A 17,411-nucleotide genomic window follows, 5' to 3' on the forward strand; every position below is an offset into this window, starting at 1 on the left:
TCTTTCATGAATCATACCTTTGGTGTATCTAAAAAGTCATCACCATACCCAGTGTCATCTAGTTTTTCCCCTATGCTCTCCTCTAGGAGTTTTTGGTCTGTAATCTATACTGAGTTGATTTTTTGTCTGGATTCATTTTTTAGTGTGTAGATGTCCAGTTCCAGTATCATTTGTTGAAAAGGGTGTCTTTGTTCCATTGTATTGTCTTTGTTTCTTTGTCAAAGATCGGTTGACTGTTTATGTGGGTTCCCTTTTTTTTAATTGGGAATTTTTTGATATTTGCAAAAGTTATTTGTGTAGGTAAAAAACACAACTTCCTAGTATTCAGAAAATTTTAGTATTCGAAAAATTTGGTAACTGTATATTGAGGTCATTTATCATTTTGTTTTACCAAAAAGGAGTGCTCATTGAAGGCTATTTTAAACTTAAAAAACCAAAATAGACTGTACAAGGTGCGTTCTTTTATCAGAGTCCATTTATGAACCTGAATCTGTTGAGTCTAGGATATAAGCCTGTACAGGTGGGTAGTCTGTAGATTTCTGTGTGAGGGTAGGCCAATTTTTGTTCCTTTTTTCCAGATAGAGAAAACTGGTACAATGTCAGTTGTCCTAAACATACTTTAATTTTTTAAGTGATATATTTTTTCATTATTTTTCATTGAGGTATAGTTGATTTATGAGTCCTGCACATACTTTTAGGCTTAAGAGACGTTGAATCATTGTATCCTAAAGAGTGAAAATTTTTACATATAGTCAGCAAATATTTGTTGGTATTTCTGTGTGTATTGTCTTTTGGTGTATTTATACAAGATACAAACCGCTAGCCTCACAAATGTCCCCAAGGACTTTTTAATATTGAGGAGTATGTTAGGACTCTTTTCGTTCAGGAGTGACAAAACCTAACTCAGATTTGGCATAAGTGGAAGAGGGAAGTTACTGGCTCATGTCTGGTTGGGTGGTAGTTCAGGCACGATTGGATCCAGATCTGTGTTCACTTTATGTTTCTCAGTGGTGCTTCCCTGTTTGTATCACTTTTAGTCTTTTCTCTCTTTGTTCCATCTTACCTAGATTTTTATTGCTGTGTCAAGTCCACAAATCCTTCTGTTATGTCTAATCTGCCTTTATTTCCATCTAATTTATTTTTCATCTGAGTGCTTTAGCAGTCATTTCTAGAATTTCAGTTTGAGTGTTTCTTATGCATATCATGTCTTTATTTAATACAGTCTATTTTTTCCTTAGTGTCTTGAACGTATGAAATATATTATCTAGAGCTGTTTTAATGTCCTTATCTGCTAATGCTGTCATCTGTGTCATTTGTGGATTGTTTTCAATGGATTGATTTTTCTTTTCATTATAGATCACATTTTCCTTCTTTGCATACCTAGTAATTTTTGACTGGATGCCAGACATTGTGAATTTTACCTTGTTTGGTCCTAAAATTTTTTTGTCTTCTGTAAATATTTTTGAGTTTTGTTTTCGGATGCAGTAAAGCTACTTGGAAAACAGATTCTTCAGAGTATTGTTTTAGGCTTTGTTGGGTGATATCATAATGGTCTTTGTTCTTGGACTAATTTTTTCTCCATAACTGAGGCCAAACTCTGTTGAGTACTGTACTTAATACTCCCGTGACGTTTTCTGCTCTGCTTGGTGGGAACAGGAATTATCCTGGCCCTGTGTGAGTGCTGACTGTTGTTCCCTTTTAGTCTTTTCAAGTGGTTCTTTCCCTGGCTTGGGTAGTTGCTGCACATGCATGTACTGGCTGATACTCAGCTGAAGACTCCAGGGGGGCCCTCTGGAACCTCTGGAGCCCTCTGTCCAGCTCTGCCCTCTCTGGTCCACTGCCCCGGGAGCTTGTGCTGCCTTGGCTTCCCTGCCTTCACTGAGCTTGTGGCCTCTCCCTGGGTTCCTTCTACCTGTGCTATGGCTGAGAAACTCTCCCACGGTAAGTGGGAACAACCACAGAGCTTTGTGCTTCTCATCTCTCAGGAATCACTTTCTTCTGTTGCCTGATAGCCAGTGTCTAGGAAACCTGTTTTATGTACTTTGTCTTACTTTTAAGCAAGAGGGTATATCCAATCCTTGTTAGTCTATCTTGATCACAGATGGCAATTAGAGAATAGGCTCTCGGCTTCATTTTGAAATAGTGGGAGCCCCAAAATGATATCCTAGTAACTGTTCTGTTAACGTTTCTAGTGGAAAGATTCTAGTAACTTTTCTAGTGGAAAGAGAGCCTCTGTTAGTATTTATATAGTATAACTGTGGGGTGCCTCAGACTGATCCTGATTGAGCCATGTGCCCACCTGTGGTTCAGTTACTGTGAATGGTACATTTCTGTTGGCCAATCTCCTGGGTCACAGCTTTGCTTCTTCCCTGCTGGCCCTTGCTGAGATGCGGGCATTACTACGTGGAGTAGCGATGTGATAGCACACAAGAAGGAAGAGATACTAGGCAGATGAGCAGTGTGTGTGATAGAGAATGAGATAATGTCACAGAAGAGCAAAACTATCGTAGTTGGGTTCAAGAAAGTTTCTGAGATACCTTTCATTAAAGCTTCATTCAAACAACTTCAGCACAGAGATCTGAATAAAGTCCCTTCTCATCTGATAGAAGTTACACTGGGTTTTACAGAGCTTAGGGAAAAGAACTCAGTAGAAGATGGGTGGAAAAGAGAAAGAAATGAAGTGTTTTCTACAAATTTAGTAGGTGAGGTTTATAACCTCCCATAATTTCCTATGCTGTTATTATTTTTTAATGCAGCTATTTAAAGTTGGAGGTCGGTTTATGCTTAGTGGATAGAATTTTGGTCTTGTAGCATAATTGTGAGATCTATCTTCCTACCTTTGGAGGAAAAGCAGAGTGTAACCAAATGCAGTCTGAATTGGGGGTCATTGAGCTGAGCCTGAAGATCCTGTTTAGGAAATGCTCTGGGCCTCTGTGTTTGGGTTGGTGCACCAAAGTGGGATTATATATGCACCAAACCTACGTAAACAGGTCCGCTGGTTGTTTCTTGCTACTTTTAGTGAAAAATTCATCTTTCTTGACAGGATCATTTATTTCTGATTTCATATTTTCTAATAGAATCAGAATGCTCTTTGTAAAATGTGTACTAAAGAAGAAAGAGCTCTGGACCTGGAGTCCTAAGATCCAAGTTCTTTGGCTTGTCTCTAAATAAATGTGTCATCAGGCCAGTTCTAGCCTCTCACACTTGTAAATCACTTCTTAAATGGAGATACCAAGCCTAAAATGGGGGTTTGGTTTCTGTTCAGTTCAGGAGCTAAAAGAGAGGTTGTCTGAGTTAGCCCTAGTTTTGGTAATACTAACTTTCTGGATTAAAATACTCAAGCTTGATACAGATTTCCCAAAACACATAAATTAAGAGACCAGCCAGAACTATGATTCTGTAGCAAAAAAAAGAAAAGAAACAACCTGATCATTGGAATTAAGAGTAAATCAGTGGTTTTTGGATCTTTTCTTAAAGCCGAGGACTGTACGTAGAAAATAATTAAAAGCTGATTAAGAAAGATGGGAGTAATATATGCACCCCTTATCTGTGCCCATGCTCTTCAGAGGGGTCTGAAGACAACTGCACAAGCTGACTTCCTTCCAGCTCTAAAACTCTTGATTTCAAAAGTGTAGAGAATGTGGATGCTTGTATATTCATGGCTGAGTCCTTTTGCTGTTCACGTGAAACTACCACAACACTGTTAATCGGCTATACTCCAATACAAAATTAAAAGTTTAAAGTTAAAAAAAAATAGTGAATATACTGACTTAGAGACTATTATTGCCTAAAAATATTTGGAAAAAAATTAACTTACTCATTTATTATGAATTACTTTTATACTTTATTTGGTACAAAATAATGTCTTTTACATACAGTATAGGTTGAATTGTTATCTTTGGGGTGGATACAAAAATCTCTTAAGCAAAAACACTGATCTCTACAGTCAGTTATTAAAAATTGTTATTTGTAGCTTTTCATTTAACTCTTTTAGGTAATTTTATTTCCTGAGAGGTATTAACATTTTCATTTATTTTTTATTTAGAGGATCCTAGTGTAACATTTCAAGTAACCAGTTTTCAAGCAAAATATTTTTTCATTAAATTTTCTTTAAGTATACTTTTGAGAAAAAATTGAATTTATCTTTTTGGAACAGGGTCATTATCGTTATTGTGCTGCTCTTTCTATGCTGGGGGAATATGACTGGGCCCTGCAAGCAAACTTAAAAGCTCAGAAACTCTGTAAAAATGACCCTGAGGGAATCAAGGATCTAATTCAGCAGCATGTAAAGTTACAAAAACAGATAGAAGACCTGCAAGGTATTTCACCTAAGATTCTTTTGGTTACAGTCGAATTCCCTTTAAAACTTCCGAAGGTGGGTTTCTTGGATTAATGGACCATAAATCAGTTCTCAGAAGATTTGTGCTTGTATTTTATGTTACCTTGGTCAGCTCACTTAAATTTTTCATTTGTATTCATGTAGAATTCTCTTAATAGTATATTCCAGTTGGTAATAATAAATGATTTGTATTTTTTATTTGAAATAGCAACAAATTAATTATTCTTTCGTAGAAAAATATACTTTCTTGAAATTTTGAATGAAGGAAAACCTTTTGAAACAAAGTTTTAAATTTCTTCCTCCATTATTATAGTTATTTCCTAAAGAAAAGGCCCTTCAGTAGAGTTGTTTGCTTTTGCACCAAGATGGTGGCTAATTCTGGAGCATGCTGAATGTGTGTGCATACATAGGTACCTCAGAAATTAGTGTGCAGGCTGGGGACTCCAGGTTTTCATTCTGCCCTTACTTTCTCTCCTGAGTCATTTTGCTCCATCCAGCGCCTGAAATTACCTTACTCAGCATAGAGTCCTTTCCTGCTCGCTCTTCTGTGAGTAGTTAGTGTCTAACGAAGCTGAGCCCAGCAGTCCTATTTCACTGTCAGATGTTGTCATCCAACAGGACATGTTTATCAGATTGTGAGCTCCTCGAAGACAGGTACCATCTCTGATTGAGGTTTATACATTGCTGCATCTAGTCAATGATCACATGTAATGGGATGTCAAATAAGGTTTGTGTAGCATCTTGTTCCCCATTCCAGTACTCTTGCCTGGAAAATCCCATGGATGGAGGAGCCTGGTAAGCTGCATGCAGTCCATGGGGTCGCTAAGAGTCAGATACGACTGAGTGACTTCACTTTCACTTTTCACTTTCATGCATTGGAGAAGGAAATGGCACCCCACTCCAGTGTTCTTCCCTAGAGAATCCCAGGGACGGGGGAGCCTGGTGGGCTGCCATCTATGGGGTCGCACAGAGTCGAACACGACTGAAGCAACTTAGCAGCAGCAGCATCTTGTTGACATCATTCTAAAACTAAAAACATCTGAAAGTGTAAAATTGGTTAGGTTTAGTTTTTCAGTTCCCTAAATTTGATACTTATTGTCAGCCTAAAAGTGAAAATCTTTTAAAGTATGTGTTGCCAGTCCACTGATTATTTTGTGTGTGTGTGTGTGGTTCATTTTTATAGGTCGAACACCAGCTAGTAATCCAGTCAAAGCCTTCTGCGAAAGCAGGTGAGTTAATATCAGATCAGTAGCTATTACTTAGAGAGTGGTTTTGCTCTGAGTTTGAGTTACTGTCTGATGCTTTAGTATATAATAGCAACCACAATAAAGTTGGGAATGGAAGAACAAGAGGAGGTTTTATTTTACTGATTTTAATATTTTTTTTATTTGGTTGCCCCAGATCTTAGTTGCGGCATGCAGAATTTTTAGTTACATCATGTGGGATCTAGCTTGCCGACCAGGAATTGAACCCAGGACCCCTGCAGTTGAAAGTGCAGAGTCTTGGTCACTGGATCACCAGGGAAATCCCAAGGAGAGATTTTAAAGTGTGTTTGTTAAGATTAGGTCATGACCTGTGATTTGTTTTGCTGAGCTATTTACATATATGTGTACTGGAGATCCATAGCCTAAGCCCATGGGGAGGAGGCATGAAGTGTTAAGAAGACATAACTGTGCTTCGGTGGCACCAGTTTTAGCCATGAGGGTCCTGGCAGCAGAGACCAGGGGCACAGTCTGTGCCATTCACCCCTCACCTCCATCCTGGAAGCATCTGCCTCCAGCCTCCTCATACCTTTTCAAAAAAGGTTGAGTTACTCCTGTTAGAAGTAGGCAGCAGATAGATTTGAGCTCATTTTCTTCTGCTCGTAAGAAAACAAACAGCAGTCAGGAGTCTATGTTCTTTTATTTGGCAGTTAAAATAGATTAAACTTTACCCACGTGCCTGGGATGTGGAAGCTGTTAAATTTATAACAGACAGACTTGCTTATTTTATTTTATTTTTTTCACTATATTTATTTATTTATTTATTTTTTTTTTTTTTTAAATTTTAAAATCTTTAATTCTTACATGTGTTCCCAAACATGAACCCCCCTCCCACCTCCCTCCCCATAACATATCTGTGGGTCATCCCCATGCACCAGCCCCAAGCATGCTGTATCCTGCGTCAGACATAGACTGGCGATTCAATTCTTACATGATAGTATACATGATAGAATGCCATTCTCCCAAATCATCCCACCCTCTCCCTCTCCCTCTGAGTCCAAAAGTCCATTAGACTTGCTTACTTTAATATTAGAAACCAGTATACATTTCTTGAGTTGTTCTTTATCTATTTTGAGCTTTTAATTCCAAATTTAAAGCAGTATTTATGTAAAAACCCAATCTCAGAGGCAGAGATTCTTTTTGAAGCTATTACTTTGCTTTTGAGGAAAAAAGGTAATATTTGCTAAAACCTCCTTGTTTGAAGGATAACTTAAATACTAAACAATAGAAATAAAATTATTATTTCTTTTATTACTGCTCAGGGCCTACATACCTAGTTTATCAGCACCTGCATTTAGTACTTCACTTAACTTTGTGGAAACTGAAAAAAATTTCAGAAAAACTAACCACGAAATGGCAAACGGTGGTAATCAGAATCCAAAGGTAAGCTCAGTTAAAAACCAAGATTAAAATTATTTTGAGTATAGATAGTCTCGTATTTTATAATAATGTTTTTGTGATAATGGAAACTAATAGGCGTCTCTAAGCCTATAGCCCAGCTCTGTGCTCAGTGTCCCAGATGACCTGTGTCTGAGTTTTCCTCTGACCTGTAATGTACTCAGAGGTCAAGTTCACATAAATATTTCTTTCCGGGGCTTGAGAGGGGAAAAAAAGGAATTGTGTTTTGGATTTAGCTGGGCATTGAAGGGAACTCTCCCAATTCACCATATAATTCTTTTGTTGTTAATAATGAAAGTCCCAAAGAGGCTATAATCAGTTTGGGAGAGGAGCATAAGGAAAAATGTGATAGGATTAATTCAGCATTTATTATGCAGTACTTACCATTTTGTTGGCTTATTAATTTGGTAAAGCTGAATATTTTAGGTGTTTAGATAAATTCTGTTCTACATAACTATTTAGCTGTTCATGGCTGTATTGTGTTTTTAAAGTCTCAGTAATTTTATTTTCATGGTAGGTGGTAGATGAAGCTCTGAAAGTAGATGATTGTGACTGTCATCCTGAATTTGTACCACCATCAAGTGAGTTTTTTTCCCTTTCTGTAAATTTTTGCTGAATTCATGTAGTATTGTCTAAGCTTCTACATGCTAAAATTCACAAAAGCCTCACTTACATTTGCTGTTGTTCTCCTTTTACTTTGCAGTACTTTTGAGTCTAGAAAAAAATTGGAATATTTATTTGAAATAAATGCTCAGTCTTTTCATATTACTTAATAAATTTAATTTTGGAAATCCAGGTAAAGGTATGGAAAGGAAAAATGATGCTTTCTTGGTCTGCTACCTAATTTCCACTAGGCCGGTGTTTCTTTATTTCATTATCTACCCCCTGCTTTCAGAGCTGTTTCTCCTTTCATGAAATTTTCGTACTTCAAATACCATTTGTCTGTTTTATGTTCTGTATGTACATGTGTGCTTTATATATAAAAACAGATTTTTTTCATCTTCCAATAACCAATTCCAACTTTCTTGGGGGTGATGTCACCCCTAAGTATATGCTGAGAATGGATATACTTTAATACTAGTTTATTTAAATTATATATGTTTAGTGCATTCCTTTATTTATGCATCTAGAAAACATGGAGACACACAGCAGACCTCATGTACTTGGTGCCTTAAGGAAATGAGAGATTGCAGAGAAGCAAATACTCATGCTGCATTTTTTCTCAGTGTGCCTTTATACTCCCCGCTTCTGAAGGAGGTCATTCTGAAGTGGATTTCATTCTTCTCTGCCTTTTAAAACAAAGGTTGAGAGAATTCAGATGTCCTCGATGGTTCAAGGTTGTGTTTACTCAAGCTTTCATGAGTTCCTTTCAGAGCTACTGTGGTGAGATGGTTGACCTAGTTAGTGATCCTGTTGCTCTCTTCTTTTTCATTAGTTTTTTGGTTCCTTAATTTTTTTTCAGTGTTTGTACTTCTGGCAGTCGTTTCGGTCTTACACATCTGCAGCTCTATCTTCTCTTAGGCTCTAGTGCTACATATCCAACCACTTACTACTGGTTAGCACTATAGCACAGATATAAAGGGTGGGAAACACAGGTGCCTGCCTTACCTGATGTGACTTTATGGCATATGCAAAATATTTGAGAATAAAACTGTTTCTTTAAAAACAGCTTTTAATTTATTGATATTTCTTAGGCCATTATTAGACAGAACATTTAAATCATTTAAATACTGTTCATAGTTTGCATCTATGTTCAAAGAAATTGAGGTCCCCGAATTAGATTGATTAAATTTTGCCCTAGGTCACCCAGTAGAAATCAAACTGGAACTCTTCTTTCTAGAAGTCTCTGGTTTTCTGAGGCCCCCCAGAGCTCAGGCTGTCAGCCCCTCCCTGGTAATAGCTGACTTGCTTCTCCCAGAGCTTCCTTCAGACACACCTCGTCCCTACCTGTGCTCTCCTGCACAACTGTGTACAATGTGTACAGTGGCGCTCTGCTCCTCCTGAGGAGGTCAAGACTGAGCTGCAGAGCTGGAGAGTCAGAAGCACTGGGCATGTACACATTCACACCACCTGCCCCTTTCAGCCTGTCCTTACTTAACCCTCTCAATCACACAGGTTTGCCTAGTGCTTCTTAAAATGAACTCCATTTGGCCCATTCTATGTAAATCCTACTTGTTAACCTTAAACACAGATGCTGCTTCCTCCCTGACGCCTTTCCCAGTCACTCCAACTTACATGATTTTCCCTTCTAGGAATTACAAGAGCAGTTACTATGGGATTGATATTTTAATAACAACATAGAATCTTCTTTTTTTCTTAGTGGGGATTATTATTTAATTACTGAAGTGACTGTCTTTTTTTCCCCATATGATTATAAACTTCCTGAGAATAGAAACTATAGCCTGAAAAAAAAAAAAAGAAAAAAGAAAGCAACTATAGCCTTCTATGTCTCTTCTATAGCTATATCTCTCTTGTAAACTATATCTCTTCTGTATCTACTGTAGGGTTAAATGATAATCATCATTATAATTTATTCTTACAGTAATTTTATAGCATACATAGAGAAACATTATTAGTAGCTTTTTTTTAAATCACTTACCTGTTAGACTCACAGTATTGCTCTCTTTGCTTTTTTATTCCAATTTACATTTTTTAAAAACTTTACTTTTAAGCTTGTAGATTTTTATGTACAGGTTTCAGGAACAAATACTTTTGTATTCGCAGGTCAGCCTCCAAAATATAAAGGGAAACAAAAAGCTCGAAACAATGAATTGGAGAAGTTCAGGTATGTTTCTTATCTTTTTTTTTTTTGCTTTATTTTGTTTCCATAATGTCTGCCTCCCAAGAAGAAAGGAAAAATAAATCTCTTTCAAGTAGTAGCTACTTCTGCATATATGTATTGTGGTAAGTACATCTCTTTCAAATGTCTAGGCATATCTTTGGAAGAAGATAATTTTTGGCTAAAGGATTATTTAATTCTGAATGTTAGTTAACTGAGAGTCATATAATAGATAATAGCAGCATTAATTTTCTCAGATTTCAAAATACATGCTCCTAAGAGGAAGAGGAAGGCATATTCAGATAACTGTAAAGTAAATATTTGATCTCCTTCACTGTTCACTTGCTTTCTACCAAGCATTTCCCCCAGTTAACAGTAGGAACTCTTGGCACCAATCTTTATAGTTAATCTCCCATTACCTACAGTGATGTAAATTGATGGAAAAGTGAAAGTGTAAATCTTACAGTAGATACAGAAATTCATGAAAACAATGAAAATGATGCTGGAGAAACTGCAAAGCTTTCCTTTCCACAGTTCCACTAGTCTTCACTTTTCTCTTTGTATCTGAAGGCTGATTCCTTGATAGGTGCTTCAAGGAGAGTGAATATCATTTGAATATCATAGCACTAAGAGAAATTAGTAAAGTACCATTTTTTGATGGTGCTGCAAAAGTTAAATACAAAGCAAAGCTATAGTGCCTTATGTTATTCTCTTATTTGTTAGAAAAGCCCTGGGTCTTCCTCCTCACCCCTCTTCTCTCAGCACAAAAAGTAACCAAAACCCAATACATGTTTATTCTTCGAATGCATAGTTAGAATTTCAACCCATTGTGTTAAAGATAACTCGATTTTCATGATGTTTTGTTTCTGTTTTCAAACTGAATACCCTTCTTGATTATATCTATTTCATGAGGTTATTAAATAATAAAGTGGATGGTGGTTTAGTCACTAAGTCGTGTCCGACTCTGTGACCCCATGGGCTGTAGCCCACCAGCTCCGCTGTCCATGGAATTTTCCAGGCAAGAATACTGGAGTGGGTTGCCATTTTCCTTCTCCAGGGGATCTTCCTATCCCAGGAATTGAACCCAGGTCTCCTGCATTGCAGGCAGATTCTTTACCAACTGAGCTACATGGGAAGCCCAAGTAGGACAACCACATAAAATTCTTAAAGCCCTGGAACATAGTAAATGTTCAATACACTGGAACTATCATCATTGTTAACACTATCATTTTCATTGTTAGAACCATTCTGGCCTCTAGGTTCCCTTTATCTCTTCTAAAATGGCTTGACTACCTTCCCATATCAGACCATGGATATCTACATTCTTCATTTTCATGGCTGTAGGATATTTGGTGAAATAGATGTTATGTGAAGGAGGAATTTCTAGAGTAGGAATTGCCATCAAAGGGCATGTGTAACTAACTTTGCCATATTTTCCTCTCAAAAAATGAACAGTGTTCATACTGGTACTAAGCTACAAGAGGGTATGGTATAAAAAAGATGTTTATAGATTTGGTCCATGTCTCCAGTTCCTGGCACAGAGCTCCTAGGACCCTTGGAGTTTCCTGAGTGAAGAGAGAGTCTTTGGTTACTTCCAAAAGACTTTGGAGCTCCTTCCTCCTTATTTTAGTTTATACTAATAAGGTGACTCAAGGCTGGGCCCCTGTCTTCAAGATTGAGGCTGGTCACCAAAAAGATTAAACGTGTGATTGGTTGGAACTTTCAGCACCCTCCACCCCCCAATCTTTTGGGAGGGGAAGGGAGCTAGAAATTGAGTTTAGTCACGAGTGTCCAGTAATTTAATCATTCATGCCTGTGTAATGAGACCTCAATAAGAACCTCTAAACACGGGGGTTAAGGGAACTTCTGGGTTGGTGAATACATGGAGACAGTGAGGAGCAGTGAGGAGCAGTGACTTGGGGGCAGTGTGAAAGCAGCGTGGTGCTTCTCCCCCCACACCTTCCCTGAGTCTTTTCCACTGAGCTGCTCCTGACCTCTGTCCTTACGATTCACTGATAACCACAAGTAAAGTGCTTTCCTGAGTTCTGTGGGTTGTCCTCAGGAATAGTTGAACCTAAGGGGTGGTCACAGGAACCCCTGAATTTGTAGTCAGTGGGGCATAAGCATGAGTAGCCTGGGTACCCCATTGTGGGTGAAGTGAGGGCAGCCTTGTAAGACTGGGCCTGTAACCTGTGGGGGCCTGAGTTACTAACTCCATAGCTGGTGTTAGAAGTGAATTGTTGGACTCTTAATTGATGTTGCAGAATTGGTGTGGAAAATCACAGGTATTTGGTTTCAAAGCGCCATACATTTGGTGTCAGAACTGGTGTCAGAAAACACCACCTTAAGGTCAGCCTTTCTGAAATGTTTGTGTCTTTTTATTTGATTTTTGCATGAGATGGAACATCTTTGCAGTATTTATTGGGCACATTGATTATGTCAGGAGTTTGTTGTTACTGATGACTTACATTTGTAATAACTTGGTGATAGGTGTAAATCCCAAATTTCTTTTTTTTTTAAGCTGTTCTTCCATAATGTTTGTATAGTGAGTTCATCTGGTCCTCCTTCCCCTCTAATTTAATAGGGGTTTTATTACACTTAGAAATGACTTGGCAGAGAATCAGCATCTTGTTAATATTTCTGTTTAGGAATTTGTGACTCTCCATTTGCTCAGTGTTTGATGTGACTTTCAGTAAATAACAGTTTTCCTTTATATAAGCAGGATTGTTTTAAAATAATTCACAACAGTGCTTTTCTCTTTTAGCCCTGGTTCACAAGAAACTTTACCAGTAGATTTGAAAAACATCTTGGAGAAACAGTTTTCTAAATCTTCCAGAGCTGCACACCAGGTAAAGGCAGAGACTTTGCTAATGGAAAAGAGACTCTCTGAACATAACATTTTGTCACTTGAATGAAATCTAATCACGTACCACTCTTTTAAGTTTTTGGGTTTTTCTAATGTAATTTTAGTTATGGACATAGAATTTAATAGATGATTGCTAAGAGACCAAACTATCATTAAATTTAAGTTTTAACTTGGTAGTTATGTGAACCTGAGATTTAACTAATGGTTAATACTGCACAAGTGTTTGTTTCCAAAAGATTTAAAAGGAAGAAGCAAGTCTTTCCAAAGATGTAAAGCTTTGGCGATCTTTGCTTCCCAAAGTTTTAATTTTTAAGTTAAATAATTTTAAAGGTTTAAATACCTGCAGTTTTATTACATCTACCATAAAATCTTAAAGGAGCAAACATTTTATTCTTTGATTTATCAGATAACTATATAAAATTCTTTCTATGATATTGAGTAAGTAATAAAAAATGTACATTAAGGGGGAAGAAATGAATAGGCAGAGCACAGAGGATTTCTCTGGCTATGAAAATTCTTTGTCTGATAGTATAGATGATGGATACATCATGCACTTGTCTGAGCCTGTAGAATGTACACCAAGAGTGAACCATAGGGTTCACAGGTAAGCTGTGGGCTTTGGATGATTATGTGGTGTCGTATGTCATTCTGATGAGTGATACTGATAGTGGGGGAAGCTATGCATTTAAGGGAATAAGGAAGTTTCTGGAAATCTTGGTGCCTCTCTCTTAGGTTTTTTTGTAAACCTAAAACTGCTCTCAAAGAAAACATTTTAAAAGATGCAAGAGATAAAGCTAAAAGATTACTTTGAAGGAAATTGTCAAGCTGAACGCATGTATTAAAAGAACAGAGACTTGTTTATTGTTTATTGCTGCAGCATGTGGGATCTTTGGTTCCCTGACCAGGGATCGAACTCACACTCCTTGCATTGGAAGTGCGGAGCCTTAATCACTGGACCACCAGGGGATTTCCAAGACTTTTAAATTAGTGACACCTTCCTCTCAAGAACAAGGGGGAAAAAAACAACCAAAAAAGAAAGTAGAAGGAAATAACAAAGTAGAAAATAATGAAATGAGCCTCTCAGTTTCTGAGATGGCCCAAACTCTGTGGAGTGTGTTTCTCTCTAAAGAAGTCTCAGTTCAGTTCTGTTCAGTGGCTCAGTCGTGTCCGACTCTTTGTGACCCCATGAATTGCAGCATGGCAGGCCTCCCTATCCATGACCAACTCCCGGAGTTCACCCAAACTCATGTCCATCAAGTCAGTGATGCCATCCAGCCATCTCATCCTCTGTCATCCCCTTCTCCTCCTGCCCCCAGTCCCTCTCAGCATCAGAGTCTTTTCCAATGAGTCAACTCTTCGCATGAGGTGGCCAAAGTATTGGAGTTTCAGCTTTAGCATCAGTCTTTCAAAGAATACCCAGGACTGATCTCCTTTAGAATGGACTGGAATAAGTCTACTTCTTACCTATTGAAAGAAAAAGAAAGTAATGAAATGGAACAACACATAAAGGATCCACAGAGCTAAAAGTTGACTCTTCATCTTTGACAACATAAATAAAATTTATACACCAGTGACCCACTCCAGTACTCTTGCCTGGAAAATCCCATAGATGGAGGAGCCTGGTAGGCTGCAGTCCATGGGGTCGCTAAGAATCAGACGTGACTAAGCGACTTCACTTTCACTTTTCACTTTTCACTTTCATGCATTGGAGAAGGAAATGGCACCCCACTCCAGTGTTCTTGCCTTGAGAATCCCAGGGACGGGGGAGCCTGGTGTGCTGCTGTCTATGGGGTCGCACAGAGTCGGACATGACTGAAGCAACTTAGCAGCAGCAGCATGGAAACTAAACTGTGGTGTTGGAGAAGACTCTTGAGAGTCCCTTGGACTGCAAGGAGGTCAAACCAGTCAATCCTAAAGGAAATCAGTCCTAAATATTCATTGGAAGGACTTGGTGCTGAATCTCCAATACTTAAGCCACCTGATGTGAAGAGTGGATTCATGAGAAAAGACCCTGATACTGGGAAAGATTGAAGGCAGGAGAAGGGGGTGACAGAGGATGAGGTGGTTGGATGGCATCACCGACTCAATGGACATGAGTTTGAGTAAACTCCGGGAGTTGGTGATGGACAGGGAAGCCTGGTGTGCTACAGTCCATGGGGTCACAAAGAGACACGCCTGAGCAACTGAATAACAGCAGCGGACACTGATGGGTTTCTCTGGTGATGCTAGTAGTAAAGAATCTGCCTGCCAGTGTAGGAGATGCAGGAGACTTAGGTTCTGTTTCTGGGTTGGGTAGATCCTCTGGAGAAGAAAATGGCAACCCACTCCAGTTGTCTTGCCTGGAAAATTCCCTGGGGCCACAAAGAGTTGGAAAGGACTCAGCACACATGAACTGATAAAAGAACATACAATAAAGCAATTTCAAGAATGGAAAAGGCACACTACTCACAGACTCTTTACTTTGACAATTACTGTATCAAAATAGTATTATGAACATTATACCAAGAAACTTGAAAATGTATATAGATGAAAAAGACAAATTTCTAGAAAAATCCAGCTTATAAAAACTCATAAAGAAATAGAAACATTAACAGACTCTGTGGATTATAACAAATTGTGGAAAATTCTTAAAGAGATGAGAATACCAGACCGCCTTACCTGCCTCCTGAGAAATCTGTATGCAGGTCAAGAAGCAACAGTTAGAACCAGACATGAAATGATGGACTGGTTCATAATTGGGAAAGAAGTATGTCAAGGCTGTATATTGTCACCCTGCTTACTTATAAGCAAAGTATATGATGCGAAATGCTGGGCTGGATGAAGCCCAAGCTGAAATCAAGATTGCCTGGAGAAATATCAATAACCTCATATACGCAGATGACACCACCTTTATGGCAGAAAGCAAAGAGGAACTAAAAGACCTCTTGTTGGAGGTGAAAGAGGAGAGTGAAAAAACTGGCTTAAAATTCAACATTCAAAAAAACAAAGATCATGGCATCTGGTCCGATCAAAAGAACAAAGTCAGTGGACTTAACACTATCTGCTTCTTACTTCAAAGAGAAAGTGAAGTCACTCAGTCGTATCCAATTCTTTGCAACCCTGTGGTCTGTAGCCTGCCAGGCTTCCCCATCCATGGGATTTTCCAAGCAAGAATACTGGAGTGGGTTGCCATTTCCTTCTCCAGGGAATCTTCCCGACCCAGCAATGGAACCTGGGTCTCCTGCATTGCAAGCAGGTACTTTACTGTCTGAGCCACTAAAGAAGCCCTGGTCCCGTCACTACTGGTCCTATCAATTCATGGCAAATAGATGGGGAAACAATGGAAACAGTGACCAACCTTTATTTTCTTGGGCTCCAAAATCACTGCGGACAGTAAGTGCAGCCATGAAATTTAAAAGACACTTGCTCCTTGGAAGAAGAGCTATGACAAACCTGGACAGCATGTTAGAAAGCAGAGACGTTACTTTGCTGACAAAGGTCCATCTAGTCAATGCTCTGATTTTTCCAGTGGTCATGTATGGAAGTGAGAGCTGGACCATGAAAAAGGCTGGGTGCCGAAGAATTGATGCTTTTGAACTGTGATTTCGGAGAAGACTCTTGAGAGTCCCTTGGACTGCAAGAAAATCAAACCAGTCCATCCTAAAGGAAATCACCCTAAATCTTCATTGGAAGGATTGATGCTGAAGCTGAAGCTGAAGCTCCAGTACTTTGGCCATCTGATGCGAGAGCTGACTCCTTGGAAAAGACCCTGATGCTGGGAAAGATTGAAGGTAGGAGAAGGGGACAACAGAGGATGAGACGGTTGGATGGCATCACTGACTCGATGGATAAGAGTGTAAGCAAACCCCAGGAAATGGTGAAGGATAGGAAAGCCTGGTGTGCTGTAGTCCATGGGGTCGCAAAGAGTCAGACGGGACTGAACAAACAACAGAATCCAGAATTTCCAGAACCAACCATAACTAGTCACTATTCCAGTCGTTGAATACCTATAGACTATTTTCGGTGAAGAGTTGTTTGTTTTGGTTAAATGTGATTCATACAAGTCTGCTTTGACAATTCAGTGCTCTGTAAATACAGATCTGTTTCTTCTAAAATACTGGATTTAAATTCCCCCAAATGAATATTAACATGGAACACAATACTTATTTCAATATGTAAGTCATTTTAAAATTCTTTTATCTATTTTAGGTATATATGACATTTCTTTTTAAGGTCTGTTGGAATGAAGCAAGTTTCAAGCATTTTTAATGTTTCCTAATTAGTTTCAACAACTTTCTAATTAGTTGTGTGAAAGCTTTTTTAGAATTTCCTTTTTTTTTGGCAATAGTGACAATGTTTTTATTTTTATTTTTTTTTTTTTTTACTTATCACGTTTTTAAAAGAAAATTTTTTTTTTTAATTTTTTTTTATTTTTTTAATTTTAAAATCTTTAATTCTTACATGTGTTCCCAAACATGAACCCCCCTCCCACCTAACAGTGTTTAAATTGTCACTTTATTTTGAGTTTACTTATCCTAAGGCTATGGTTTTTCCTGTGGTCATGTGTGGATGTGAGAGTTGGACTGTGAAGAAGGCTGAGTGCTGAAGAATTGGTGCTTTTGAACTGTGGTGTTGGAGAAGATTCTTGAGAGTCCCTTGGACTGCAAGGAGATCCAACCAGTCCATTCTGAAGGAGATCAATCCTGGGATTTCTTTGGAAGGAATGATGCTGAAGCTGAAGCTCCAGTACTTTGGCCACCTCATGTGAAGAGCTGACTCATTGGAAAA

General features: G+C 38.4%; 1 protein-coding gene across 2 annotated transcripts in view; it reads left to right on the forward strand.

Annotated features, from left to right (window-relative positions):
• Positions 1 to 17,411, forward strand: part of TTC3 (tetratricopeptide repeat domain 3) — a 112,824-nt gene that overhangs the window by 25,992 nt on the left and 69,421 nt on the right. For both annotated transcript variants that reach the window (XM_068960788.1, XM_068960712.1), the window contains exons 11-16: positions 4,157 to 4,319; positions 5,523 to 5,568; positions 6,864 to 6,984; positions 7,517 to 7,580; positions 9,724 to 9,784; positions 12,543 to 12,627. In XM_068960788.1, the coding sequence (XP_068816889.1) occupies positions 4,157 to 4,319; positions 5,523 to 5,568; positions 6,864 to 6,984; positions 7,517 to 7,580; positions 9,724 to 9,784; positions 12,543 to 12,627 (540 nt within the window). The remainder of the gene's footprint in view (positions 1 to 4,156; positions 4,320 to 5,522; positions 5,569 to 6,863; positions 6,985 to 7,516; positions 7,581 to 9,723; positions 9,785 to 12,542; positions 12,628 to 17,411) is intronic.

Source organism: Capricornis sumatraensis, chromosome 1 (genome assembly GCF_032405125.1).
Source record: "Capricornis sumatraensis isolate serow.1 chromosome 1, serow.2, whole genome shotgun sequence".
Classification (NCBI taxonomy): Eukaryota; Metazoa; Chordata; class Mammalia; order Artiodactyla; family Bovidae; genus Capricornis; species Capricornis sumatraensis.